The 27,229-nt window shown below is 42.3% G+C and overlaps 1 protein-coding gene across 3 annotated transcripts in view; it reads left to right on the forward strand.

Moving 5' to 3' along the window:
• Nucleotides 1-19,553, forward strand: part of LOC139933033 (ATP-binding cassette sub-family C member 4-like) — a 34,803-nt gene extending 15,250 nt beyond the window's left edge. For all 3 annotated transcript variants that reach the window (XM_071927017.2, XM_071927018.2, XM_071927019.2), the window contains exons 21-31: nucleotides 5,870-6,020; nucleotides 6,801-6,920; nucleotides 7,109-7,219; nucleotides 7,354-7,454; nucleotides 9,206-9,397; nucleotides 11,569-11,724; nucleotides 14,752-14,841; nucleotides 15,300-15,472; nucleotides 16,140-16,245; nucleotides 17,720-17,854; nucleotides 19,284-19,553. In XM_071927017.2, the coding sequence (XP_071783118.2) occupies nucleotides 5,870-6,020; nucleotides 6,801-6,920; nucleotides 7,109-7,219; nucleotides 7,354-7,454; nucleotides 9,206-9,397; nucleotides 11,569-11,724; nucleotides 14,752-14,841; nucleotides 15,300-15,472; nucleotides 16,140-16,245; nucleotides 17,720-17,854; nucleotides 19,284-19,361 (1,413 nt within the window). In that variant the 3' untranslated portion in view covers nucleotides 19,362-19,553. The remainder of the gene's footprint in view (nucleotides 1-5,869; nucleotides 6,021-6,800; nucleotides 6,921-7,108; nucleotides 7,220-7,353; nucleotides 7,455-9,205; nucleotides 9,398-11,568; nucleotides 11,725-14,751; nucleotides 14,842-15,299; nucleotides 15,473-16,139; nucleotides 16,246-17,719; nucleotides 17,855-19,283) is intronic.
• Nucleotides 19,554-27,229: the final 7,676 nt, after the last annotated feature.

Here is a 27,229-nt window from a genome sequence, read left to right on the forward strand (position 1 = left end):
GCATCTCCAGAGAATGTGTACGGAGACTAAGCAAGTGATTGGGAGAGAGAAAGGTACCAAAGAGGAAATAATGGCCACAGGAAGATGGGTCCGATGTAGAGGGAAACAGTGGGGGAGCAGGAAAAGGATGACAAGGATGATCTGTTGAGTGGCAAAGAGAAGAAGTGTGAGCAGCAGGCGGGCGGTGGAGTGGAGAGAGAGGTGCTGGAAGCACGGTGGAGGGGGAAGGGGACAGGTCAGTTGAAACACATCCAGAGGGGGACTTGCCCCTCACAGCGCCATTCACCTAACGCTCTACAGTATTACAGGCCCGGTAGCCAAGGGCCACCCTGACGCAAAGCCAGGTTAGGTTACCAAATGCCACCATGCCACCGCGACAGCCATCTCCCACGAAAGCCCGCGGAGATGAGCCAGCTCATGCACCTAGCGCCACAAAGAAGGGAATGTTCGCTGCACAATTCGAGGTAGAGGAGCAGGCGTGGCTCCTTGGTTAGGGCCAAAGAATAGAACAAAGGCGCGCTGAAAACGAATCCCCCCTCCACAATGCCTGAGTGATGTTTGTGGCAGATACCCATCTCACAGGAGACAAAAGCCATCTTAAATGCTGAAAGCACAAAAGATCATACCCACAAAAGCTTTTTGTCTGCTATAGTTCCCCTCATTTTGATAATAAGGTGAATAATGGCCAGAGTAAAATAATAACGTTGTGGAAGGCCCATAAGTCCAACTGAAAACCAGTGAAAGCAGACTAGGTCATGACAGAAAACAGGCTTGTGTTGCACATTCATACTCACTGTAATATATACATGGCTTATCCAGTCCATCATATTTCAATAATTACCAGTGTTTTTATCATAAAATACAACATCTTTGTTGATATGCAATAATATATAACTATAGTAGCACATGTTGCTGTGTTGCAGTGAAAAAGAACATGCAGGTAACTTGAGCAATTCTTGAACAAACTGTGCCAAAATAAGATTAGACATAATATGTGCACATTGTTTATGCTGTTCTTTTGCTGCAATAGAAAATGGGAGGTGATTGTGAGCAGGGACAAAGGTGGCATCATTTCGACAAAGTACTTTTGTTTGTGCCTCTTTCTGCTCTTGTTTGCAGGTGTCTTTCATGGAGCAGTCTTTAATGCTTTCAGGAAGGAAGATTTTCACTCTTTTTATCAAAGTATTAGCCAGACAGAAAAGCTGCTGATCCTGACCATTGTTGCTCATTCGCGGAGGGACATTTCCCCACAGTCATTGTTTAAATGGTTGTCAGGGGGGAATAAAGTGAAACTTCATAAACAATGCCCTAACTGGTTTATCTCTCTCTATGGGGAGAGGCCGCTTCTGTGTGGGGATTTGCATCAGAGCCAAGCCCTTTATGGTGGAGTAAGCACTTCACAGCTCCTCAGCACTCCCCCCATACCGGCCTAACAAGGGGATTCCCTCTAGCTGGGGGAACCTGGGTACATCCCAAAGCCCTGTTTTTCCACAGGTCTCATTTAGTAGTAATTTAGTATATTGAAAAAGGTGCTCTTTCTCTTCCCTCTTTATGGTTGGGGGGACAAAGACAGAAATGTCAATTAAAAACACCTCAGGCTTTGGGGACGGTCGGCTTTTGTGTGGACTTGACCTTTAAATCCTGGGTTGCCTCTATTTTCACAGAGGGGCCAGAGGAGGAGGGCAAGACAATAAGGGGTGAGCGCTGGGGCCTTTCAGCGCAGGATTTCTTGTGAAGCCTCTTGACCAAGTCACACCACTAACTGTGGGGTCCGTGGCTGCATTCATTGGTCTTCTTAACCGTCCACTCAAATTGAGTTTGTCAGCATGATTATGCTCAGATACCAGCTACAGCTGTACAATGACTAGTATTAACATTTTAGTGATTGTATCAGGGTCTAGTTTGAGTACTGAAATTAATCTGACTGTGACTTTCATTTGAGTGGGACTTACCCTGGTCTCACCAGTGTTAGTGCCTTATAAGCATGCACAAACGTTGGCTCTGTGTCATCATAAATTACAGCAGTAAACCCTACGGTTGTCTGGAGAAGGAGGAGATGGTATGTGTGTGTGTGTGTGCACATGCATGTGTGTGTGTTTAGTAGTTATACTGGAGACAAACCTAGCGCAGAAGCACTGAAGACACACAGAGCAAAGATGGCTATTGTTTAAAAACACTGGCGGGTGGACCGTTGTGAGTCTGTATATTGTGGCACATTGTGTGTCAGGCCTCTTCTGTGGCTTTGTGGGATATGAGAACTGCTGACGTAACCGCGAGTGCTGTAGGATGGGATTTCACCGGCTTTCTCTGGTTCTTTACCAAGCCGGTGACAGAGGGAGGGAAGAATGCACTGGCTCCAGGCATTACACATACCAGGTTAGCCCGAGAAACACAGGAGATGGTACCGGTATGGAAATATATATGCCATAAATCCCCATTGACCATTGTTATATGACAGTGCCATTGTCTTCTTGCACAAGGTGGAAAAACACAAGAGTGACACAGAAAGGTGAGAGGCCGAAAGATGAACTAGCCGACATTTTTTATTTACCTGTTCGCCATGGTTTGCCAAAATATAGTGCAAAATAAACTTCAAAAAAACAAAAATAAAAAAGAATCTAAACTCTGTATATATGTGTGTGTGTGTGTTCATGGTGGGTGTTGACTGTTATCTCTCAGCAGTACCACACATGGTCATTTGATGGCGAGCATCGGCCGGCAAAAGCTTCCAGTGAGTGTATGTGTGGTCTCCCATGATGCTGTGGTCTGGCTCCTCACCTGTTCTGACTCAGCCATACAGGACAGGCTCTCGGGTTTATTGAGCCTGGGAACTCACATAACCTCGCTCTAATCTAGAGACTCACCACATGTCAATATGATGATGAAAATGAATTCTGTGCTTCGTGTGAGTGACTTTTCTATTTGTGAGCTGTTGTTTTTTGTTTTTTTTTATTATGTTGTTTGTGTTGTTTTTGAGAGAAAGGGAGAGGGGAAGGAGGGATGATTTCATGCATGTATATGAGGGCATGCAGAGTGCTAGGCAGTTGCAATTTGCTGGACACAAGTGATTTATAGGAGAGAGAGAGAGAGAGAGAGAGAGAGAGACTGCATTTCAAAGCCTTTCTCTTATTTCCAAAATGGGGGTGGAAATCAGCAGCTTGACTGAGCCCAAATAAGTGACTTCTTTTACCTTTTCACAGCACACAAAGGCCTAATCCTGGGACTACTTGAGCCACCAATGTAGACAGCGACTGAGACCACCACAGTATGTGTCAGACCCTCCTCACCACACACAAAACACATTGACTGCAGCTTTATGAAGTGAAAATGGCCCAGAAAGGGAAAATGTGAAGGAGGTGTCCACAGTCATTTCTCCCAAAGAAAGGCCACAGCATCTGGGCATTTAATGCTAAAATAAAGCCCAAAGGCAGAGCAGAATGGATTGGGTCACTCCTATTGTTCCAAAGCCCAAGTGGAACGGCCCTGTTTTGTTTCAGTACCACTGACCCCTACAACTTATTGTGCCGCTCTGTCAGAGAAAGTGTGGAGTGAAAAAATTCCAGCGATGACAGAGGGCTTCTTTGGAGGAATTTTCTTTTCCCTGCTCTGCCTTCGTTTCCCGTTTTGTTTGCGCTTTTTTCCCAGTGGCAGCCTCTCTCAGAAATATTGCACACTGTCAGTAAATAAAGGGAGGATGAAAAAGCGGTTGTAAAGAAGCGTACTGATTCCTTGTGTCCGGAGGGATGTTTAATTAAAGGGGAAGTGTTTATTTTCCGCTGTGGAACAACAGTTGCTATCTGCGCTGAACACAAATATAGCAATTAACTTCAATTTTCTACATTTATTTGGACATCAAAGGCCTGATAGGATCATTTAGAAAATAAAGCAATTAGGGTCAGCAGAGATCTGAATGGTCTTTGGACACAGCAGTGTGCCCAGTTTGCTTGAATGGCTGAATCGCATGCGTGCAGGAGCTTTCTTTTCTTGCTAAAGAGCAATTAGTGGTAATTCTTTATTTAAACTGTTTGTATACAAAAGCTTTTATCCACTTTTATGTGCAGCGGGCTGTGGCTCAGGGAGTTTTCTGTTCCTGTGTGGTTTCGTATGAGATATGGATGTGGTCTGAGGGGTGGTGCAGGGTGAGGTGTGGGGTGTATGCGGGGGGGGGATAGATCACTACTTATCGGAGTCATCTGTGTGTAGTGTGGGTGTGGGCCACGGTGTTCTCCGATGCTGACATGATAAGCGCCAGACCACGCAAATGGATCACATCAAACAGGGCCTTGGCGACAGTGGGCCCTGGGGAGCAGGAGGAGGCAAGACTCCTATCTAATGGTTCCTGTTCCTGCTCCATCCCCTCAGATGACCCCACTGTCAGATATGCCGGCCTGACCCGGCCCTCCGTGGCCCCGACTGAGATGGGGCCAATTGGGAATAAAATGAACCAACCAACGTACGTCAACGAGCAATGTCGCTATGTCACCAATAAGCAACAGCAGACTGAAAGAAATGCAGTGTATATAATAATACATTTTGTTCAGTTAATATTTGAGCCCCACTAGGGAAGGTTGGATAACATGTAGGAGTAATAGCCTGCGTGCCACCATCTCACTTTGCAGTCTGGTAGCCTTCCATCAAGGCTAAGATTGAAACTTATGTACTGTGAAATTCTTGGGATCAGTTGTGCTCAGTAGCTTCCACTCACTGCTTGATTGTGTGGGCTCCACTGCAGCGATGGTGAGACTAGTAATACCCTCTTATCTGAACTGTAAATGGAATTGAGTGGCTTTTCATCATAAAACTACATTGAAAGTGATCATGCTTAAATGTGCGCTTAAGCGGCTGATAACATCCGTAATTAAGGTGCTAAATTAAATTTTCATCTCTCTGGGCTAGTCTGAGACCATTGAAGGTAACAGTATGATCCTAATCTCCCCCTCTTAGGAGTCATCTCTTAGGTTGTCTCTAATTTCAGGGTGTGAGGTTTCAATTTTATCATCTATCAATCGAATATGAAATATGTAACACAGTATACCTTTCAGTTAAAAAAATGGTCTCACATACACATCTGCCTTATCAGGTGGCCAGTTAAAGAAGTTCAACTAAATTAAGTGATTTCTTTCCTCATTTTTTTCACTCATTCTCATATTTTTTTAATTACACCACCAACATATAGGCTACTATAATAGCATTTGATATTGTAAAGTCAAGCATATCCACTTTAAAATGGGATGCAATGCCATCAGTAATTATGTGATACCTTTGCAGACACCTTTCCAGTTTCTGATCACAGTGCAGGTGCGAGTGTTTTGGTGCTGTCAGACTCCAATCCTGTTCAGGCATCAGATTGCATGTGGCCAGTGGTCTAGATGTGTCAGCTAGCCATTAACACGGGTGATGAGTCACTGTGTTGTTGAGGGCTGTGTGGTTTGAGTGTGATGTATCAGACACCCACAGTGTGGTTCCCAGAGCCCTCTGCCAGTCACTGTGACCATGCCTGTTGGCTGGCTGCTCTGCCAGGGAGGCTTATAGGCCAGAAGTGTTGAAGGGAAAGCCCATGGGAGCCGGGGATACGAGCCGCAGTGGCCAAGTGGTAAATTCTCACCTGCTACTAAGTGAGAATTAGCGCTGTGATCGTTTTCCTTTCACACTGTGAGTCACACAACCTCTGTCCCACAACCTGCTGTTACCTTACTGTATGTCAGTGATGATCTCGCACAAATACAACAGAAAGAGTTTCTCATGTCCGGCCTTAAGAAATAGGCCTCGCTGCCCCGGTGGTAGCCCACACAGGAGCAGTGGCGCTTTTGACTCAGCTGCTCTTTGGTTGATGTTGTCCTCGCGTCTCTCCCTCTGTTTTGTGTCCCAGGTGTTCCTCCAAGTCCTCGGAGTGGTCGCAGTAGCAGCGGCTGCCATCCCCTGGATCCTTATTCCTGTGGTCCCTCTGCTCATTGCCTTCCTGTTCCTGCGATGCTACTTCCTGCAGACCTCCAGGGACATCAAGCGCCTAGAGTCTACCAGTAGGTTTTTTCAGGGACATGTCCATTTGTGGTCGGAGACAAAGGCAGACCACAGGAATGCTAATAGACCATTGAAGGAAGCCATGGTCATTAGCATAAAGGCTAAAGGTGATGGTGGCCCATGGCTTGGCCACACGCAGTTTCCTCAAGTGAAGGGAGTTCATGACATCACATACAATGGGAAAAATGCCAAGTGGGCATGACTAGGCCATTGCAGGCCTTAGTTCATCTATTTTATTCTGGGCTGAGAGCCCAAATGCACATTGGACGGCAGGTTCCATCATCTTAAAGAACAAAACTTCTATTAAAAGGCTCCTAGGAAACATTCAGGTTTTGTCTTTGGTTTTGTAAACCGAACAAATCCAAACAAAAGACCTCTCAATAGCAGTGCTTTCCTTAATTGAAATTAGTTGGCATCAGGGACATATTTAATGTTTGTATGATGCATTATTCATAGGAACTTGGCTACGTATCACCAAATCACTCTTTTCCTGCCAACACCTTATGATGCAAGTAGACAGTAGATGGAATACTGTGGGACCTTTCAAATCTGAGAAATAGAGGTTGAAATAGTGAATATCTGGTTGATTAAAGTATATTGAAATACTGAGGCAGGTCATGATAGAAATATGAAACATGAAAGCAAACATATTCCTAAACCCTCTGTATTGTCCAATTGGTGGTTGAAAAATATAGTCATATAAAATACTGAATGCTTTTTGAAGAACAGCTTGATTCAGATGCAAAGTGCTGTTTGTATGGTCTGTATATTTCTTGTAGCTCGGAGTCCTGTCTTCTCCCACCTTTCCTGCTCTCTCCAAGGCCTGTGGACCATCCGTGCCTTCAAAGTTCAGCAGAGGTTCCAGCAAATGTTTGATGCATACCAAGATCTCCACACAGGTTAGAAGAAATTATATTTCATCTAAAAGGGTCAAAGATTCAGGGTCATGACTTTGACATTCGCATCCAAAGCCATTCACTGAAACGCTACTTTTGTTGCCTTTTATAATAACTGCAATGACTGTGCTGTAGTCACTGCCAATGAAACGTTATTATCTCAGCTGTCCGGTTATGTTGTTTGTCGACAGCGGCCTGGTTCTTATTCCTGACCACTTCTCGCTGGCTTGCTGTGCGCCTTGATGGAATCTGTTCAGTATTTGTCACCATTACTGCCTTTGGCTGCCTTTACCTCAGGGATGGTACTGTATGGGCTCATGACAAAAGATGTACACGTATGCAACACACTATTGACCTCTGACATGACATTTTTGAACCCATGACAATAAACCCATGAATGTGTATAACTATGTTTACCTCTTTCCCGCTATCACAGGCCTGGAGTCGGGTGCTGTGGGTCTTGCTCTATCCTATGCTGTGACACTCATAGGCATGTTCCAGTGGGGCGTCAGGCAGAGCGCGGAGGTGGAGAACATGGTGAGAACAAACACATATATTCAGACTGTCATGGAAGTTAGATATATCAGTTAGTAATGCTTGTGTGTAGGGATGAGACGATATGCTTATCTCACCATACGATTTGATACGTGGTTCACGATTCGATACAACTATTATACGATGTAATAAATAAAAGTTCAATGACAACAAAGTCTGACAGTGCAGAATTATGTTTATTTCTGAGCCACAAATCTTTCTGTGCAATGGCACTGGCTTGCTAGAATGTAAACAACAATTTAAAAATGTCATTGCAAAGTGTAAATAATATAATTTGGATGGAGAGCTTGTGAAATTATGATGGGCAAGCCGTCTCATTTGTGACTACTACAGCAGAATTAAATGGAGCTAATATCGCAATTTATTTTTCTGCCCCATGATATGTATTGTCACATTTTTGTATTGCCTTATATTGAATTTCGATATATTGTCCCATCCCCACTTGTGTGTAGTTATTGGTACTGTGGACACTTAACACACCAGTTTACATGTGGTTGGACATCACCTCCCCCTTTCAAATTTCTTCTTGGAAAATGGTTAATCTCGAAAAGTGATTTAGGATTAGACAGCTTGGTCATGTGATGCCAGAGCTGGGAGATCTGATCAATAATATCAAGTGGGTAAAACATACCAGTGCATATGCATTGTATTCCCAGTTCTGGTTTTCCATGACCTGTTCATCATATTCTCACCCGCTTTCTCCCTCCACCATTAATCTCAATCCTAATCCAATTAAGGTTCATATTAGAAGCAGGGGAATTGTGGAGGGGGACACACTGCTGTATCTGATTCAGTGGACCAAGTTCATAATGGTGTGTCAGATAAGAGAAGTGCTTCAGCCCCCGAGGGAGAACACCTCTTGTCACAACATCACCATGTCATGTATTCCAAAAAGAACCCTTTCCCTGCATATCTGTTGTTTCAGGAGCTTTGTTAAATTTGAACATGAATGATTTGGCCTTTAAAGAAAATGAGATTCACATCATGGCTGCTATTGACCAATGTCATTTCTGTCCCTAAAACATGGATTTTGACTCCTTTAATTTGACTAAACAAGGCCTTGGAGATCACTGCAGAGCCTCTTGATGTGTAATTGGATCCTTAAGTGTGCACCTGGTCCAATGGCAGGTATAAGGTGTTACTCCTTAATTTAGCCCTAACCCTAAACCTACGGTATCTAGTAGAAAGTCACAGCAGTACAGGTACATTAGGTAGAAAGCATTTTGAAATACGTTATTCAGTTGGAAGTACTATTGTAAAGTTTTACATGAGTAGAGACAACAGTACTTTCATAGGGAGTTACTCAAATAAAGGTAAGAGAAAAAAAATGCTGGACTGTTTAGTTATTTTTAAGATGCTGTGCATGTAGCAAAATAACCTCAAGCTAACCCTTCACCCCAAATATTAATTCATGGATTTGTTGTGATGAGATCCTTGCAAATAATCAGATATTAGTTCTGATCCGAACCTGTTAATCGACACTAATGATTATCAGCAATGTTAGCTGCGGGAAATAACTGCAGGAACCAGATGGACTGTGAATGGTTGATGCCGTTGTACTCACATACTCTTATTTTAGTAAACGTTTTAAAAGTTACTGAAGTAAAAGTACAGGCTGTGATCAAAAGAGCAGCATTCATCAAAAAATCTATGCCTTTACAGTATTTGTAACCAATTATTGCCCTCCTCTGCTTGTCAGGCATGTTACACTAAGTTGTTTTTAATTTTTGTAGATGACATCAGTGGAGAGAGTGGTGGAGTACACCGAGCTGGAGAGTGAAGCACCCTGGGAGACGGACAAAAAGCCTCCGCACGATTGGCCAAAGAATGGCTCCATCACCTTTGACCGAGTCAACTTCTCTTACGCTGCCAATGGGCCTTTGGTCCTGAAGAACCTGACTGCTGTCTTCACACCCAGAGAAAAGGTTCTAGTCCTTATTCCCAGCTATGCGTGTTTACTGGTGTGCACAGCCCATGACTTGGGTTGATATGCAGCTTGTGTAGAAGGTGTGATGCTGTTCTTTCTTATGTGGCATTATTTCCAAATCAATTATTAAAGGGACACCATATTGTGCTGCCGAATCTCCAGGACTATACCATTTGTGATTCATGGAATACATATCATGTAATTAAGACTGTTCAAGTGGATCCATTTGTTCCCATTTGCATTTTGAGTTACCTGGCGGTGACAACTGTTTATTCACTATAAGAGAGAGGAGAGGCAGAGGGAGAGGGGAGAGGAAAGAGAGAGGGAGGCAGGCAGAGGGAGATGGTTGAGGATGATTGAAATTGTGTTTAATGCAGGGGGTGTATTTTGCATGGCTACGGTTGGCCAGGGCGGCTGATTTCACAATGGATGGGTTGATAAGTGGAGAGGCCCCGGCTCTGACAGCCCATGGGAGGGATCTCCGCCGCATGCCATGGGGGTGAAAGGCTTTGTGCATCCTGACAGTCCCCCTGAGACCCTTTCACAGGGAAACCTGCACCTACCACTTACAAGACTGTTCTTACTCCATCCCTCACCACAATCACATTCATAATCATACAAAAAACACACCGTCACCCCGCCACAACACCACAGACCTACACTTAGCCCAGAGAGAAATGGCTTGGTAGGAACACATAACCTAACCCCGAGACTTTCAAAACCAAGATGAATGATGCTCCCTGCTCTTGCATTTCAATATAGATAAACAGCGATTGCACAATATGGTTTCCTGATTGAATTTAGACACTCCTCTGTATTCTTTGTCTGAATTGAGAGGGCAAGGCGATATATCCGATCAGCTTTTCCCCTTCTTATCTTTTTACCAGTCCTGATGCAGGCATAGGAAAGTGTAATTGATCCATGCTGAACAATGTTGATAGCTCAAGCAGACACTGCTTCAAATGCATACATTATGATAGTATCTATTTCTGATATGTAAACCTTAGAGGAGTGCTTTTTTTAATGTCACTGGGATCGTTGGCAGTCTTGTTAACAACTGATATGGCGGTATGGATTTTCTCTTGATGAGAGAGAAAGAACGTGTCTTCATTGCCAGGTAAACTAGAGCAAGGCAAAGGCATCATCTCAAGAAAATGAAAGACTTGGTTTCTGTGATGTGATTCCAGTCAAGCTTTTTTGTTGTGTAGTTTTCGTTGAGGAGACCTTGCACAAGATTTGTGAAAGGATGTTATGCAATATCGGCAGTTGTACCAGAGAAGGTAGAGTTAGGGGTCCCAGCTGGACTGGTGACTATGTCGATTTGTCGAAATGCACTATTTTTGTGGTAACCCATTTAGGGGCCGATATACAAAGGTAGCAGGGTGCACATCAGGCAAAATAGGACAAAACACAGTGGAAGGACCTTGGGCATAGTAAATTCAGGAAAGGGGTGGGAGCCTTAGGGTCAATCAGTGACATCAGATTGTAAAAATGAAAAGTAAAAAGTGAAACCAATGAATTAACGTGTATATTGGTGTTTAAAATGTGACTTGATCTTAATAGTTTTGCACATAATGTTTTCCAACGTACAGCATTTGGCATATGCAACAATGTGTGAAATTTTATGAAATTTTCATAAAATATAACACAATGTATGTCTTGAATGGTCAACATGGCGGCAAAAAGTCCAAGACAAAATAATACAGTTGAAATATTAAGTGTCCAGTATGACATCAAGGCAGGTTCACCTGATGGAGCTTTTCTTGTCAAATATTTAAGTCAATAATCTTGATTAATTACACATTCAGGATACTAGAATATCTGCTTGGTTTTGAAAGGCTCCAAATAAATGTTAAACAAATGCTGACACATGGTTTCAAAATTTTGTGGAGATGAATCATTATAGCGGCTTTATAATAGATGCTTGGTTGTCGAATGTTATCTATCAATTTCTATTTCTGTTGCTTACATGCTACAACCAAGGCGGTTCCATCGCAGTTAGCCTTAATAAAACACTCCGTCAGTGACATGGCACTTCAACAGTAAACACCACTATAGTTAAGAGCTGTAAGGGGCAGGTTGATTTTTTGTCTTTTTTTTGTGAATATGTCATAGACCGTGGAATTTGGTAAAACACACATAAAAATAAATCCCATCTCTCCACTATAGGTTGGCATCGTTGGACGAACTGGTGCTGGTAAAAGCTCCCTCATCTCTGCCTTGTTCCGGCTGGCAGAGCCGGAGGGCAGAATAACAATTGATGGTTTTCTGACTTCTGAGATTGGTCTGCACACCCTGCGCCAGAAAATGTCCATCATCCCACAGGTATCCTTTTTGATTTCCAACTTATATACTGTAGTCCCAGCTGTTGTGTCTTAGCATGTGAAACTGTATACGGTAACCAAAGGCTAGAGCCGGATGAAATGAGATAAAAAAAAGCCAGAAAATATGAGATATCACAGATGACTTTCAGTATGATGGTATGCTATACTGTATACTGTGCTGCACTGTTTGTCTTTCCAGAACTGGTTGACTTCTGCTTTGACATCTTCTGTAAGGTTCTGTATTTCTGCCATTCCCCAATCACGCTGCACAGTCACCGTCAGATGAACACTGGTAACAGAAACCTTCACGCTCTGGCCTTCTTTTTTATACGCCTGTCTTTTTAAAAGCTAAAACGAGTGAGGAGAATTACAGTCGTCACTCAGGGGATTTCTGAAAGTGAGACAAACGGATGCCTTGAGACAGTTTAACTTTATTTCCGCTTGTTGAAACTGATACGGCATTAAGAAAATGCCAGCCTGCGGGTGAGTGTCAGCAGAGTGGAGGGAGGGGAGAAGACTCCCACGGCCTGTACTGTGAAGAGAGCAGTTCCCCATCCCTGACAGAGGATTAGCCCTCTACCCCCCAAACATGGGAAAGCTGCTTAGGAGAAGTCTCCCCCATCCTCACAGTTAGAGTCCCCTTGTACACCGTCACTTAGCCCAAGTCTCAAACATTTTGTAGGGTGCAGCCAAGATGCCCAAAAACAGTTTCATTAATGCTTTTCTATGGATTTGATAGGTTTCTGGCATTGCTACCACTTCAGATAAAGTTTTACTCCTATTCCAACCAAGTTTGAGATGGATGTGATGTATGTTTGATGTGATTTTGTTTACTCTTTCTTTCTCTGCTAGGGGGAGAGAGCTGCATGAAGTGGCAGGTTAGAAGTTAGTGCAACTTTAACCGCTCGAGCATCTGTATCACACACTGGATGGTGTTCAGATGATATGAAGTATTACCAATATTACGAAGAGTAGATTTTCTCTCTGCTATGCTCTTTTAAAAACTTGTAGAAAGAGAGAGGTCTCCATTGGATTTACAAATATACATCTGAAAGCCTTTTTTATTCTCTTGCTATATGTCAGAGATAAAGTGATATTCAGTCGGCCTTTCAAATGGAAAATATCTCGATATAAAATGCTTGTTGCCTTACCTTGTGATGTGGAATCTCCAGATTCTGATATGTATTCTATACATTGCCAGTGAGGAGTTTCATTATTTGCCTCCCACAGATTTGATTATGATAAACTTTTATTAGCATGTGGCATTAAAAAAGGATCCATTTCAGATTCTATTGAATTCTCAGGAATGACTTAGTAAAAAATGAATTCTGTGGCAAACAGAGGGCTTAGAATTGTTGGAGCACATAATCGGTCTATGGAAAGCTGTGCTTGAAAGCAGTTTTTCCAACCCAACATTGAATCCTCAATTAAAGTGTGTCACAAAACTAGTTTGAATTGGGACTTCAGCTGGCTTAATGACAAGGCGGTCTTCTGGTGACAGAGGGAAAAGCTCATTGGAAGTAAAGAGGTGGAACATTTTCTAAGGCGTAGGAAACGGGGATGAAGTCCTGGAAGCTTAATTTTTTCTGTCGGAATCGGTTGGAAATTGAACAGTTAGTCCTGAGTTTTAGGACTCAAACGGAAGGTCTGTTGAGACATGATTTTGTGTTTGAGGCGTGTGTTTGTGTACACTGTATGAATGTGTGTGCTTGTACACGTGAGTGCATACTGTAATTTTGCACTGTGTTGCTGTCACAGCACTGGCTCTGCTGCTGATCTGCAAGAAAGCAACGATCAGGGTATGGATAGTGAGTCATTATACACTATATATATACACATTTCTCTAACCTAAACAAAGGACACCCAGCCTTTTACAGTCATTGTATATTTTTACTCTTGCTCCTGGTCTAATCTTGCAGTTGCCAGGTGAACATTTCTTATCTTGATTTGAGGTCAGATTAATATCTTGAATAAGCTTGATTTATCACATCGCCTTGACTGTATTGAGGATACAATGGATCCCTGACAGTTGTGGATGAGGACAGTTGCTTGCTGCCCTGCTTTATCTCTATTGCTCATATAGGCCCATTCACACTCGTTAATGTTTTTTCAAATGGTCATTATGCCCATTTAAGTGTCATAAATTCAGCGTTATGTTCCAGAAGAAAGCCCTGCTGTATTTGCTCATTGATAAAACAATGAGGAAATGATGCTATGAAAACCTTATCTGCAGTTATATTGTACCAAGAGGGGTAAGACTGTCTGTTTACGACCAGCTAGGAGAGTCCCGGTAAGTGTTCAGTAAATCACTTAAACGTCGGAACAGGGTTTATGAATAAATATCTGACCTGACACAAGGAGATGTGGGCTTGCTTCTGTTTATCAGGTTTACCGCAAACAGAGCGGCATGCTGGAACAGTGCCTGTGGACTGGCAGACTGTTCCCACTGCACTGTAATAAAGAGCTTTATTTACTCTCTTAAAGACGGCTGTGTGGCTGAACCTTGATACAGGTGTGTGGCTCACCATAAATACATATCTTGGGAATCTTAGCTGCCTGAGATCTGAGACTGTCCTTTCATGAAGGTAGTCAACTGATGTGATAACCCCTCTTGACAGATGCTTGTGTATTTGACTGAGTAAAGCTGTGACTTTTGGCAGACATTTTAGGATGATTTTTTAATGCTAACCCATATGTGCTTTATATGGTAACAGTGACCGGGTGGCACTTTTTCGTGTTACATTATATATTCTGGTACCAAGTTCCGACAACCTCTGTACAGTTATTCTCAACCAACACCAGAGCACAAGTTCTGGTTTTCCAAGTAAAAAGATCAACTTATTGAAGCATAGTGGGCCGGGGCATTGAATGGGGCTCCTGAGTGTAGCAAGCCCTTTGTGAACATCTTTCCCTCACACATAGCCTAGCGGCGCTCTATAAAGCCTGTCTTAACCCTTTCACACATCTTCCCCCTCGTCATTATCTTAACTGGCCACGGCCTTCTCTTTCTATATCCATCTATCCCCAGGACCCAGTTCTCTTCACGGGCACCATGAGGAAGAATCTGGACCCTTTCAGGCAGCACACAGACGAGGACCTGTGGAATGCACTCCAAGAGGTACTCCAGCGTGGCTCTGAATGATTCCCCCTCGCCGGCCCAGGGGGGGATCCCTCTGTCCCCCTGCACAATGCTGCCATTCAGCCTCCCTGCTCGCCACAAGTCATGGGGGGAAATCCCATTAGGGCCGTGGGGCCCAGCTCAATGTGCGGCTTGTAACTGGGAACCATTGAAAGTGCTGGGGGAGATGTGTTTGGGCAGTCAGGCCAACCGGGATGAAGGCTCCCCCCACAGTGAAGGGCTCCAGCTCCTGGTCCTGCCTCTGAATGGGTTTGGTGGCCTGGATTAAAGCTAGAGGCTGGCCACAAGAGAGCACTGGCCAAGGTCATCAGTGGACCTGGCCTGCATTGTGCCAGGCGGTTAATGGGTGTGTTTGGATGGCTCTTTAAAGACATCCCCACAGGAAGCCTTTATGCAGGAGTAATGAAGGGTTGGGGCTCTGCTCTCCCTCTCTGCAGGTGCAGCTGAAGGCCGTGGTGGAGGAGCTGCCCAATAAGTTGGAGACGGTGCTGGCTGAGTCGGGCTCAAACTTCAGCGTGGGCCAGAGGCAACTGGTGTGTCTGGCCAGGGCCATCCTCCGGAAAAACCGGATCCTTATCATCGACGAGGCCACAGCCAATGTGGACCCAAGGTCAGGGGACACTTGAGTCTACAAGTAAAATGTTTGATGTCCATTCCATATCTAACTTGTTGCCTGTAAATTAGTGTTGCACCAAATGGGATTGTTTGCTAATCACCAATATTTTAACAAGAAGAACATTCAATATTGGTCCAATACCAATGTATTAGTGTACAATTAGTGTACAGACTTATCTTTGAACAACTGAGCAAATAAATAAATACGTTGACCTGATAAGTGAAATGAAATCCTGCACCAATAGACTTAATCCTGCACCGATCAACATCATCTAATAATCAGAGTGAACATCTTGCCAATACCCTTCAGTGGCTGATTGATCAGAGCATCCCTACTATAAACTGCCAATAAGTACAAAAACAAATGCATTTACACTATACGCTTATACAATTATTCTGACTTTTGTAAAACACGACTTTTATTACAATCGGTGTGGAATCAAATCAGATATGACGCACTGCAAAAAAAAAAGTCAAAATAAACTGAATCCATCTTTGTGAAATCAAGGTCTTCTGGTATCCTTTACTACAACTGTTTCTACAGCTGCACATACCTTGCTGAGGATTAGCCATTGTTTTGTGTCGAGTAAAATCCCTGCCCAAGGGTCTATAGGAAGAGAGTTTTGTTTCGGCTGAGGTGTTGTGTTCCCCTGCTTCTTTAGAACTGACGGCCTCATCCAGCAGACTATCCGGGACAAGTTTCAAGAATGTACAGTCCTCACCATCGCTCACAGGCTCAACACTATCATTGACTGTGACAGAATACTGGTAAGTAAGGGCACAGTGGATTTCTATTGTTTTCCAAGCGCTTCAGTCAGAACGTTAATATAAATAAACTTTAAAGGAGAGTCTGTTCTTCTTCAATAATACATTTGTGGGAAAGCAGATAAGAAAGACAGACAGGAGAGGTGAGGAGAGACAGATGCAAACAAACAAAACAAAACGGCTCGCAGTTCCATCTTTGCAGTCTCAACATGGTATGAGGCCTAGCACAGATAATGTAGGAGGAGAAGAGTTGTAATAGCTTTTTATAAGAGATGGAAAAACCCTTTCTATGTTTCCCATCAGCTATGATAAATTTAGCTGCCACATTGTGTATTGAATGCGAGATACACATATGAAGTAGCCAGCACAATGTATTGTATTCAATGTAACTACTGTATAGTCCTGAACATGTAAATACCCAAGGTTCAGAGCTGACAAACACCTCTTCCTTTCATTGTGAAAGGCCTACTACATAACCTTTATGGAGTTTTAATTCACTGGTTTCTATTTTGTGGCAGCTGGGCTGGTTTCTCCCTCACGACATTCCCTCTCGCTCAGCCTGTGCCCCATGCCACTTGATCTTTGGCCTCTCCCTGCTACTGCCTGCAGAGGTGCCAATTAGTGCCATTTGTGGCAGCATTTGTTTGCCGTCTATGAGGACGGGGCATGACCCAGTGACCGCTCGGTCACTGAGAGGGCCGAGGAGAAAAGCCAAATATCACACAGCGGGGACCGTTTCACACCTACCCTTGTGTTAAATGCCCCCAGATTGTTGTGCCGTCCGGGAGAACCGAACTGGGACCCGCCTGAATTGCCTTGTCCAAATCTTAAGCCGTGCTATATTTTGAGGCTGAATGTTTTCTAAGATAGAAACTCCATGGCCGAGTATCCCGCTACCAAACTGTCGATTATGACAGCAGCTGCAGAATTCTTCTTTTCATGCTCACCACTCACCAAAATTGGGCTTAAGTTGTTACAAAGCACTCGTTACCATTGTAAGGGGATCTTTCTTGTTTAAATTTGTCTGTAATATAATTGTAGTCCTTTCTGTACTCCTTGAATTGGCACTATTCTTTGTGTGGTTTACATGGCATGTGATGACAGAGAAATGATGGTAATTTTCTAGAGAGTGTAGAAGGTGTGATTGTTGGCTTTGACTGAGGACCACCCTTGAGCCGCTGAAATGCCTGGGTAAACACATGGATAAATGACTGATCTTCAGTCTGTCAGTGTCAGCGTACTAGACTTTCACACAGCTAACAGGCCATGCTCATCGTCCGCGGACCTGTCGAGCAGAAGTCGGCATGAGTCACATAAAATGGATGGTTCCGAGACGCAGAGAACTACTGTTTCCCCTTTCACCTCTTGCTGTCTGCGTGCATTGCTCAGCAGCGAAACAGCTGAAATGTTAGTTTTCAAGAAGTAAAGTATACAGGTGGTGACGCACACACCCAGCTCTGTGTGTGTGTGATTGCAGGTCCTGGACGCCGGCAGGATCCAGGAGTATGATGAGCCATATGTGCTGCTCCAGAACCAGGATGGACTCTTCTACCAGATGGTCCGACAGACAGGCAGAGCTGAGGCCGCCTCCCTGCTCCACACAGCCAAACAGGTAACCACACCCTCCTTTGTCCCGGGACTGTGCTGTCACTGAACATAGTCCAACCTTGGCACACTAATCCCAGACTCTCCCTTTAACTGCAGACTTCATTGCTCACCTCCAAAATATAAATACAGTTAAGCAACAGAAGATGTGCGTATCCCTGACAATGCAAAGACGCTTGATTACCATTTTAATTTAAAGTGCCTACTTGGAGCATTGCGACACCATAACATTAATTTCAAGAGAGAAATTGCCCCTTTGTAGATTTACATCCCCTGATCTTATCGAAGAAGCTCTCCATATAATCTTTTTTTTCCAAAATGTAATTTTGAGATCATTTTAGAGATGATTCTAGAAAAGCAGCTTTCTTTCCACTATATCTATTTTGAAATATTGGGTTTAACTTCATCGTGATTCGGGATAAACTTTCTATGGGGATTACTGTAATAGAGAATGTCCATATTTTTTCCCTGTGAAATTCATTTGTGATGTATTTCCCCTTCAGACACTGAACAGATAAGAGCCGGCTATTCATTGTTCAATTCCATTTTATGTGCATCTGTCTGGGACTACAGATACCATATTGCAACTTCAAACAGGTCTTTGTGAAATAAGAAAAAGTAGGCATCATTTCATTTTCTCTCTGTCCCTCGCACAAATTTATCAGCAAAACTGTATCTACTCAGCCAGAGAGTGAAATGAGTAAAATACTGATTTCAAAGACTCAGCACACTGTGGTATTATTTGGTATCGTCTTACCCGGCACACTGGCGGATTGGTAGTGACATTGTTCAAGCCCTTACGTTTCCTTTCTTTATTGTAGGATGCTCTCCTAGATCAGATTACTGCAACATCCATAACTGTCTAGCACCACTTATTAAATACTGAGATGGTCCACGGGCTGAGTGTGAAGTTTCTATAGTTGTCAGTCAAGGTTTAAATACATTAAATAATCTGATACCAAACCTCTAGCTCCTTTGTCCATGCTGAATGAGAATCCCAGAGTAGGCAGCATATCTGATGCTGGAGCTAACCTGTTTTCACCTGTTTTCCCCCTTTTTCATGAACTTTGTGCTATTGAAATAGTTGGTTTGTCATAGCCTCTTTGTATGAGGAAAAAACAAGCGTTGTATGGGCGTTTTGAACAAACATTGATATCTTCCGAGCCAATTTGCAAATTGTGTCGCACTGCTCAGGTTAGAAGCCACTGTTAGAGAAAATGAAGTCTGTAGATAATTTTAGTGATTATCTCAGATACATTTTCCCCTGAATTTCACAGTTGTTTCAAGACTAAATAAGCCACTTTTGCATGCTCCAGCGGGTGACAAATCCCTCCACCCAGCTCGGGATCTGTCATAAATCAGACCTTAACAGATCTTAGCTCAGATTGGACTGTGCGTTTGTATTCTGTGACACCGCTTCCCTGATACCCTTCCAGGTTTACATGAACAAAAGCCGAGTGACAGACGTGCAGTGTGCCAAGGACAGCTGTGTCATCTTTGAGACGTCTCTCTGACAGTTTGGAGAGTCGCTGTGACCCTTGTGCTTTGCCATCACTGACCAAATCCCTAACCATCAGAGGTGACCAAATACACTCGGTCCTTTATATTAAAATGTCTTTAGATTCCCAGTAGGCTTACCGTAGTATGTGCTACATTTGATTGGCACAGCCCTTTGGTCTCTAACAGAAAAGAGGCGAGTGTCTGAGGCAGGCTGTGCCTTTATTGGCAGCGTATTACTGTATGGCTGTTTATTGATTACACCCCGCTATGTTTATGTATGTGTGTTCTGGCCTCTTGGGTAGATTCAATCCTGCACTGATGCTCGAAAGAGTTGAGATATTGGATGTGTTTATCCTGGTGCGATAAATTATCGGTGGCTTAAATTATTCAAGTTAAGACAAACATTATTTTGTAGGACTGAGAGTCTGTTTGCGTTATTTGGAATATGCTTGAAGACAAGGAGAACCTGAGAGAAGACACAGATGTTTTCAGTAATTATTGTGCCTTAATCAGAGTATCGATCCTTTGTAATTGCACTGTATTAATTGATTGGTCTCCTTGCACTTGACTATAATGGCTATATTGCTACCTCGATTCTTAGTCAGTAAATGACAGTAACAAAGGTCAAATGTAAAGCATCATGTTCTGGCAATTATATTAAGACCAAAGAGCGTGTGATAGAGTATGTTAATTTAATGTCTGAAGAGCTTTCTTAATTCACAAAAAATCCAGTGTAATATCAACTTTCCTTCCCCATTCTGGTGATTTCAGCAACATTTGCTGCTGTGCTTTTGAAAACCTAGTGCTGTTTATTTTGGCAATGAGAATATGGAATTTACCACTTGCTTCATGGCAGAAGTATCAGTATTTATAGCTTTCAAATTTACAGAGTTCTCTGTATCTTGTATGGTTTTTTAACAGTAGTTGAGTTTTATTGAAGGTGAAATAGTCAGTCTACTATTTCAGTGTTTCAGACTGTCATTATTGTTTTAGCTTTTAATAAGCCATGCAGACCATCAAGACACAATTTGAATGTAATTCGATGAATAAAACAATATTACTGGAATATTTTACTAATGTCTTCATTTTGCTTATACAGCATTGCTCATATTACACTGATTCACTAACCATTTCCTCCTGCTGTTGCTCATATCCAGTCGTTTGAATGTTGTGTTTTGCCTCAGGTCAGCGGTCACCACAGTCTTAACCATGATGCTACAAATTGGTAAGTGGTTAAGGAAAAAATCCCAATGATTACTATGTGGAGTCAAGTGATTTTTAAATTCTGTTTCACGGTTACCATGTGTTTCATTTTTGGTAACTATTTACTCCTCATTATTTTAATGTTTTAGAAGTACAATATGAGGATTAAGTCCTAATTAAAATGTAATGTTCTCATCACCAGCTCAATTAGAAAAAGAGCTGCTTCACTCCCCTTCCAACCGACAACAATCAGAGCCAATGATCCCACATTCAGAGATGGCTGTCAGTAAACACTTAGCTTGGTATAAATGGCAGTATTTAACCACGGCCCAGATTTGGGTCGTGAACTGGGGGCCATCAGTTCCTTTTAAAGCTGAGTGATTTACACAATTCATTAAAGCCAGTGAATCTTCAGCCAGCGTCATATTAAATGGTTACTTACTCTCAAATAGCCCCTTGGGAGTTGAATTGTTGGGTTGCGAATAGATTAAAGTTTACATTGAAAAGAGAAATTGAATTCAGAGGTAATCAATAGCATAATGGGCCAGTGAGAGGAGCCTGCTGCCTGAAATGAAATTACCATATTTTTAATCTTAATTTTCCACTCTGTTTATCTGACAGTGTGGATGTGCAATCCAAACAGATAATGAGAGAGTGGGATATTGACAGTGGGGTCCTCTGGAGTGCTTGTTTCAGTGATTAAACGCTGTGATCTGTGATTACTTTGTGTCGGGTGTCAGGCTGGCGGCCAGGGCCCGGGGAGACGCAGGCACATAGCAGCTGGAGCATCATGGGTCTCCGAGGTGCTAATGCACCTGACACAGCATTGACAGCATTCTAAACCCTATCAGGGACTGCACCACACGGCAGCCGCCACAATAGCAATACTCATGGCACTATCTACATCAGAGTCAGCATATATCCTCTCTGCTCTCCCCTCGATAACAGCCAACACAAGAATGGCGACAACAAAGTTTGCACAATAAGTATTATTAACCTGATACCTTCCTACGCCTCTCATAATAGGGCCATTTTAAGACATATCTGAATAGGTGTGCAAATAGCAACGGCGTCAACATAGTGCTGATGTAGCTTTAATAAATAGATGTCTGAGCAATAGAAAGAGAAACCTGGCTGGCCACACAATGAAGTATAATCCCAAAGAAATAAAATACAAAATAAGAGTCAGCACAATGAGGAAGCAGTGAATGAAATGATGGATGAATTCAAACTATGGCAGTTAGCCCATCCACACTTTAAGAGACAAGTGATACGTCGGTGCTGATTTGAGGATGCGATACATATTCTATTCAGTTAAAGGTGTATTATTGTCAATTGAGAGAAGCATAATGTAACAAGTATCTATAGCAACTGAAAGTGCTGTAAATTGTTAAAGGTTGTTTTGTTATGGGCTAATAAAGAAGTAGTCACACGGCCATTTTGGGTTGAAGAGACAATGTTTTTTTTTTAAACTTTTTGTCGTGCAAGCATTTTCTTTTGTGACGGATACTGCTGTTTGACAAATGGAAACAAATTGCATGGTGCAGGCATCTGAATGGCAGGGAGTTGGGGAGTGTCAAACTCGGTGCTGAAAGACGATGGAGCGAGAGCCTCAGGTTTTTGTGGGCGACTCAGACCTGACTGATCCCAGCATAAAGTACTTGTTGAAGAGAAGGAGAAAAGGAGAACAGGATTTCGACAGGCTGCAGTGAAATTAGGAGAATTGACTATGGCGGCTTTGTTCCTGGCTGGTGACATGGGGTGGGGGAGATGGGGAGACTTGAGCGATTCCCCAGAGACTGTGCGCTCAGCCTTTCTAAAGTGACTGCAAACTGAATATCTGACAAGTTCCCAAGGCCTGACATGACTCTGTGTAGAGCTAAGAAAAACAAACAACAAATAGCACCTTTTAAGATACATGGGGTGACACTGGATGTAGTGTGATAGAAAATGGCTTTTTATCTTGTTAAAAATAGAGTTTTTTTCCCCCCTCAATTCGGAATATGTTGATGCTATATTTTCTAGATTGTTGCAACAACCTAGTTAGACCTAGTTTTTCCTGTGACAGACTTTGTGCAAGTAGAAAAATGAGAACTACCAAATGTTGATTTCCAACTTCCTAGATGATTTAGAACTAGCAATCTGTCTTTGATCCTGTATGTCTCGTCGCAAACAGCAACATTGACTGCAAGTAGTTCCTCCCAGCTTACACACATGTGAGGTTTAATCAGCCATACTGTATCATGCTGCCTCAGCAGTTTAGTGGCCACCCAAACTGACCTTACAGGCTGGACTACTAATACTGCAACAAACAGTAATTATAGGTCCCAGATGTAATTGATGATTATGCATCGCAAAGTCTCCAGGCTATGGTATGTTTTAAACTATGTGGAGTGTGAGTAATATTCCACCCCTAGTACAGAATTATATTTCATCAACAAAGCCCCTTAACTTAGTTTCAACATATTTTTTTGGAGGATAGGTAATGAAAATAATGGCTAATTTATCATATCATACATTTGTTTCATTCAAGTTATAAGCATCTTACCCTCTTATTTAGTGAAAAAAAAAAAAATAATAACATGAAGGCACTCCGGGAAAACAAACGGTCTTAGGGAGGCATGAAGTTTTACCTGTCCCTGCTGCTTTGAACTGGCTAATGTGGCTCTTTGAAAGGCCACCAAATAGGAAACCCCTTTGCATGCTTTAGCCTTAAATCCTGGGCATGCTCTGTCACCTTAGAAAAATGCCGTTTGATTCTTCAACTGCGAGAGAAAGGAGCAAAGTGGAGGGCTAGACAATAGCAGAGGGCTTATCTCATCAGTAAATAAGGCTTATTGCTTAAAGCTATAAAAGGAAATGCTTATTGGTGATGTCATCCCTTTGTGGAAGATTGATGAAGCTTGAGGCAGGGGCCATGGTCTCTCTGTGTGTGTATGTATGTGTGTGTGTGTGTGTGTGTGTGTGTGTGTGTGTGTAGGAATGGTGGGGGACATGTGTGGCAAACTCGAGAGTTTATAACTTTTCCCTGTAGCTTGATATAATTTAAAATGTATGACATATATTTTAACTGCTGCTGCACTAAAATTGCAGTCTTTGGTGGTAAACTAACCCAAATGTACTTCAAAGTTCCATCTGGCCAGGGGGCTTTTATCCTCGGCCATGAGAGTGGTTGATGTTCTGTGCATGTAAACGTGCAGCTTTGGGTAAAGGTGGGGACAGCTTGTGTCCCCCATTATTGTCTGGTTGCATTTACGTGAGTCCAAGGGCCCACTGTGTCTTTTAGGGTTACTTTCTCATCATTTTTCCTAATGTAGAGACCCACAGGGTTGGTGGCAAGCTCACAATGCGGCCGTTGTATGGTTACTGTCAGCTCTCTCAAATAAGGCTTCCTGTTCATTAGACTTCTTTTCACCTCCGCACAATGCGCCGGCTTTGCAGCAATAGTGAGTCGACGCCCATCTCTTCAATGCCATGTGAATAGTTCTAAATAGTGTTTATGCAAGCCATTGTTGCCTATTGTGTGTCCAGTCTTAATGCACAGTGATTTGCCTGCTTTTGTAGCCTGGGATACATTATCTTGCCTATGTGGCTTCAGATGCATGCCTGGCCTTTCAGCCAGTAAACAGTCTAAAAGTTAACTCCCCATGGACAATGCTGGAGATGCCTGATAAAGTGGGACAGAGTATACTAACTAACTGGCCCATTTCATGTTGCTCTACAATTACTCAAATGGCTTCCTCTCCTCCGTATACATGACTGTTTCAAACTTCTTCTTATTCCCTCTTTTCAGAGAGCAACTGTCACTTCTCTGTTTTAACTTTGAGGACATAGAGTAATCTAGTGCAGTTTTTTGCAAAGGAAATAGAGGATTATATGAATGGCAATTCTAATTAAAGGAAAGTTTGGGAAAGAGAGAATTAAACATAACTTCAAAGTTGATTGTAAGTCAACTCCTGTGAATATAACTGTTTTTTTCCCCCACTGAATATACAGTAAGGTTGATGCTGTTGCTTTCAAAGATTAGACTGACACTATCTGTTGAACATCTGGTGAAGAATGTTTATTCAGTGGGTAGATGTATTTAAACCCTGTGTCTTTATTCTTCAAACCGTCAGTGTGAAAATGAAAGGGTAATACAGATAGACAGCCAGGTGGATAATCTGACACACATCACCGTCAAAGAATAAAAACTTTTAAATCTTTAAGATAATGTCAAAATGATATGTCTTGTAATGGAAATTTTATGTCTCATGACTCCCATCAGTTACTTTAATATGAATTTATGTTGTTATACTTTGTTTGTGTCATAACTTCATTGAATAAGTTGATTAGTAAAAAAGATAAGAAGCAAAGCCATACAACTTTTGCTTCTGTGCACATTAATCTTGCTTTGTATTAGTATCCCCCTCTGTTCTTGCCGGTTATGTTTGACACAATAGACTATAGTATATACTTCCTATTCTTGGCTAACATTGGTTAGTAAGCTGCTCAACTGTTCAGTTATCTAAAGGTTGTTGCCAGGGCACTTTGGAGATATTATTTCTTAAGTTGAGTCAATTCTGATTTAAAGATAAGCTTGTGCGTGTTCCTCTAGAAAAAGTTGGCAACAGTGTAAATGTTTTGATAAAGAACAAAAAAACTTTTGAAAAATGAGAGAGCAGGACTGGGCAGCATATCACAGTCTTTATCTGTTTGTAACATTGTTCCAGAGAGCATATACATCACCTCCAGAGTGTAACTGATAGGCCTAACCATTCACTCCTCGGATAGATGCACAAAAGCAGAAGATATCTGCGGCACAGATTACATTATACTCAGTTCAAAAGCATTCACAGTCAAGTATGCAGAACTCGACTGCGCTGAAAAAAAAGATGCTTTTAATGCCGGCCAATGATTACAGGTGAGAGATGTAACTGATAGTCGGTCCATTATTGTTCGGAGATTTGGTGTGTTTGACCCCCTAAAGCATTCTGCTGCCAAGGGAATTTATAACAAGCCTGGGACCCTGAGGAAAGGAATGTTATGATTGCTCTCACTGACACTGATACAACAATGTCACGTTACACAACTATATCGCCGGTTCCTAACTACAGCAGACGGGGGAAGGTGTGCTGGCGGTGTGACGGAGCGGTCTCTCGCTACAGGAACACTTAGCACAGCCTCAGCAGCAGGGACTTCATTAACCTGTCAGAGTGAGGCTGGATGTTGTTTTGTTTTTGATTGCCACAACCTGTCATGCCCATGGTGTTGCTATTTCATTTGACCTCCATTAGCCCACCAGGTGTGTTTCAGATTTTATTTAATGAACTGTAGTCGTATGGTAATTCATTGCCTGCAACAATACTCCTTGAAGCGGACTTTTTTTTTAAACCAAAGTAGTGGTGTTGACTTGCATTGCTCCTGGCTGATATTTTCATTAAGGGCCTTCTTATCAAATAATGAAATAAAGAATCTGCCCAATGCTATTACCTCCCACAAATCAAAAGGTTTCCACTGTAATGTCTTGCCTCCCATGCCAGTTAATTAGCTAGCGTTGCACTACATACTAATGCTACTTTCATGAGAATAATCTGAGACAATGAACCTGTCTCTTTTGTGTCCTTCTGCAAACCCTCTTAATTAATATCAGCAAATACAAACCAAAGTTAATTGAAATTTGAACGTCACATCTTCATAGTTTACAATAATACAATCACTAGTGTTTTGTTACTGTTGTGGAATTACTGTAATAGCTGGTATCATATCTCTATTTAGCATTTCATTGATCATTTTCAGGGATGCAGCAGAAATATAAAAGAAAGAAATGTCTTAACCATGAGTAAACAGAGGAGGCAATGTATGCAACCCCAACATTGATTTAGACCGAGGTATTAATATTCACACTCCTCCAGATAATCATAGCAAGGTTTACATGATTTGTTTTCATTGATTAAGTGACATTTCCCCAGCTCCTCACATCATGGTTATTAATATAGTTTGCATTGATATTATTTCTGCATTAACAACAATTTCACCAAGTGAGAGAGATTACAGGACTGGTGCGAAAGAGTACCATCTCTGTGGCAGATAGCTTTAATCAGAGCCCCTTTTGATACAAAATCTTTACAACTTTAATCAATCTTTATGGACAAGCTTTTCAGCCCGTATGCAAGTTTGAATAGCATAGTTTTAAAGAGGCTGCACCCTGCTGTCAGATATTTGATAAGTTTTGCAAATTGCAAATCATTCCAGGAATATGAATTAGGCTTCGCATCCCGAGTGGTCAGACCGCTCACTTTATTCAGCTGGTTTACATGCATTCTGTGTATTGTCTACTTAGTACCAGCTAATGTAATAGGGCCAACAATTCCCAACTAGCGTGGGATTGTAGTAAGACCCACAACAAAGCACATCCTGGCACACTACTATTCCGGCAGGATTTTTTTGTTATCATACTTCTTTTGTCATATTGGCCCATGAACAGAAATAGCTAAACAAAATAAATAAATAGATAAACAGTGGGTTGTCTTTATAGCCTTTATGCCGTAATATTTCTGAGCCAAGAACATTTCTAAAGTTAACATTATTTATGTTCCGGTAGCGTTGGTCACAGTCTGTCATACATTATTTGCATCTACATGTCCGATTAACAATTATGACATATTCCTAAGATCAGGCTCCTAGCACTCTAACCACC

This window comes from Centroberyx gerrardi, chromosome 10, assembly GCF_048128805.1.
Source record: "Centroberyx gerrardi isolate f3 chromosome 10, fCenGer3.hap1.cur.20231027, whole genome shotgun sequence".
NCBI lineage: Eukaryota > Metazoa > Chordata > Actinopteri > Beryciformes > Berycidae > Centroberyx > Centroberyx gerrardi.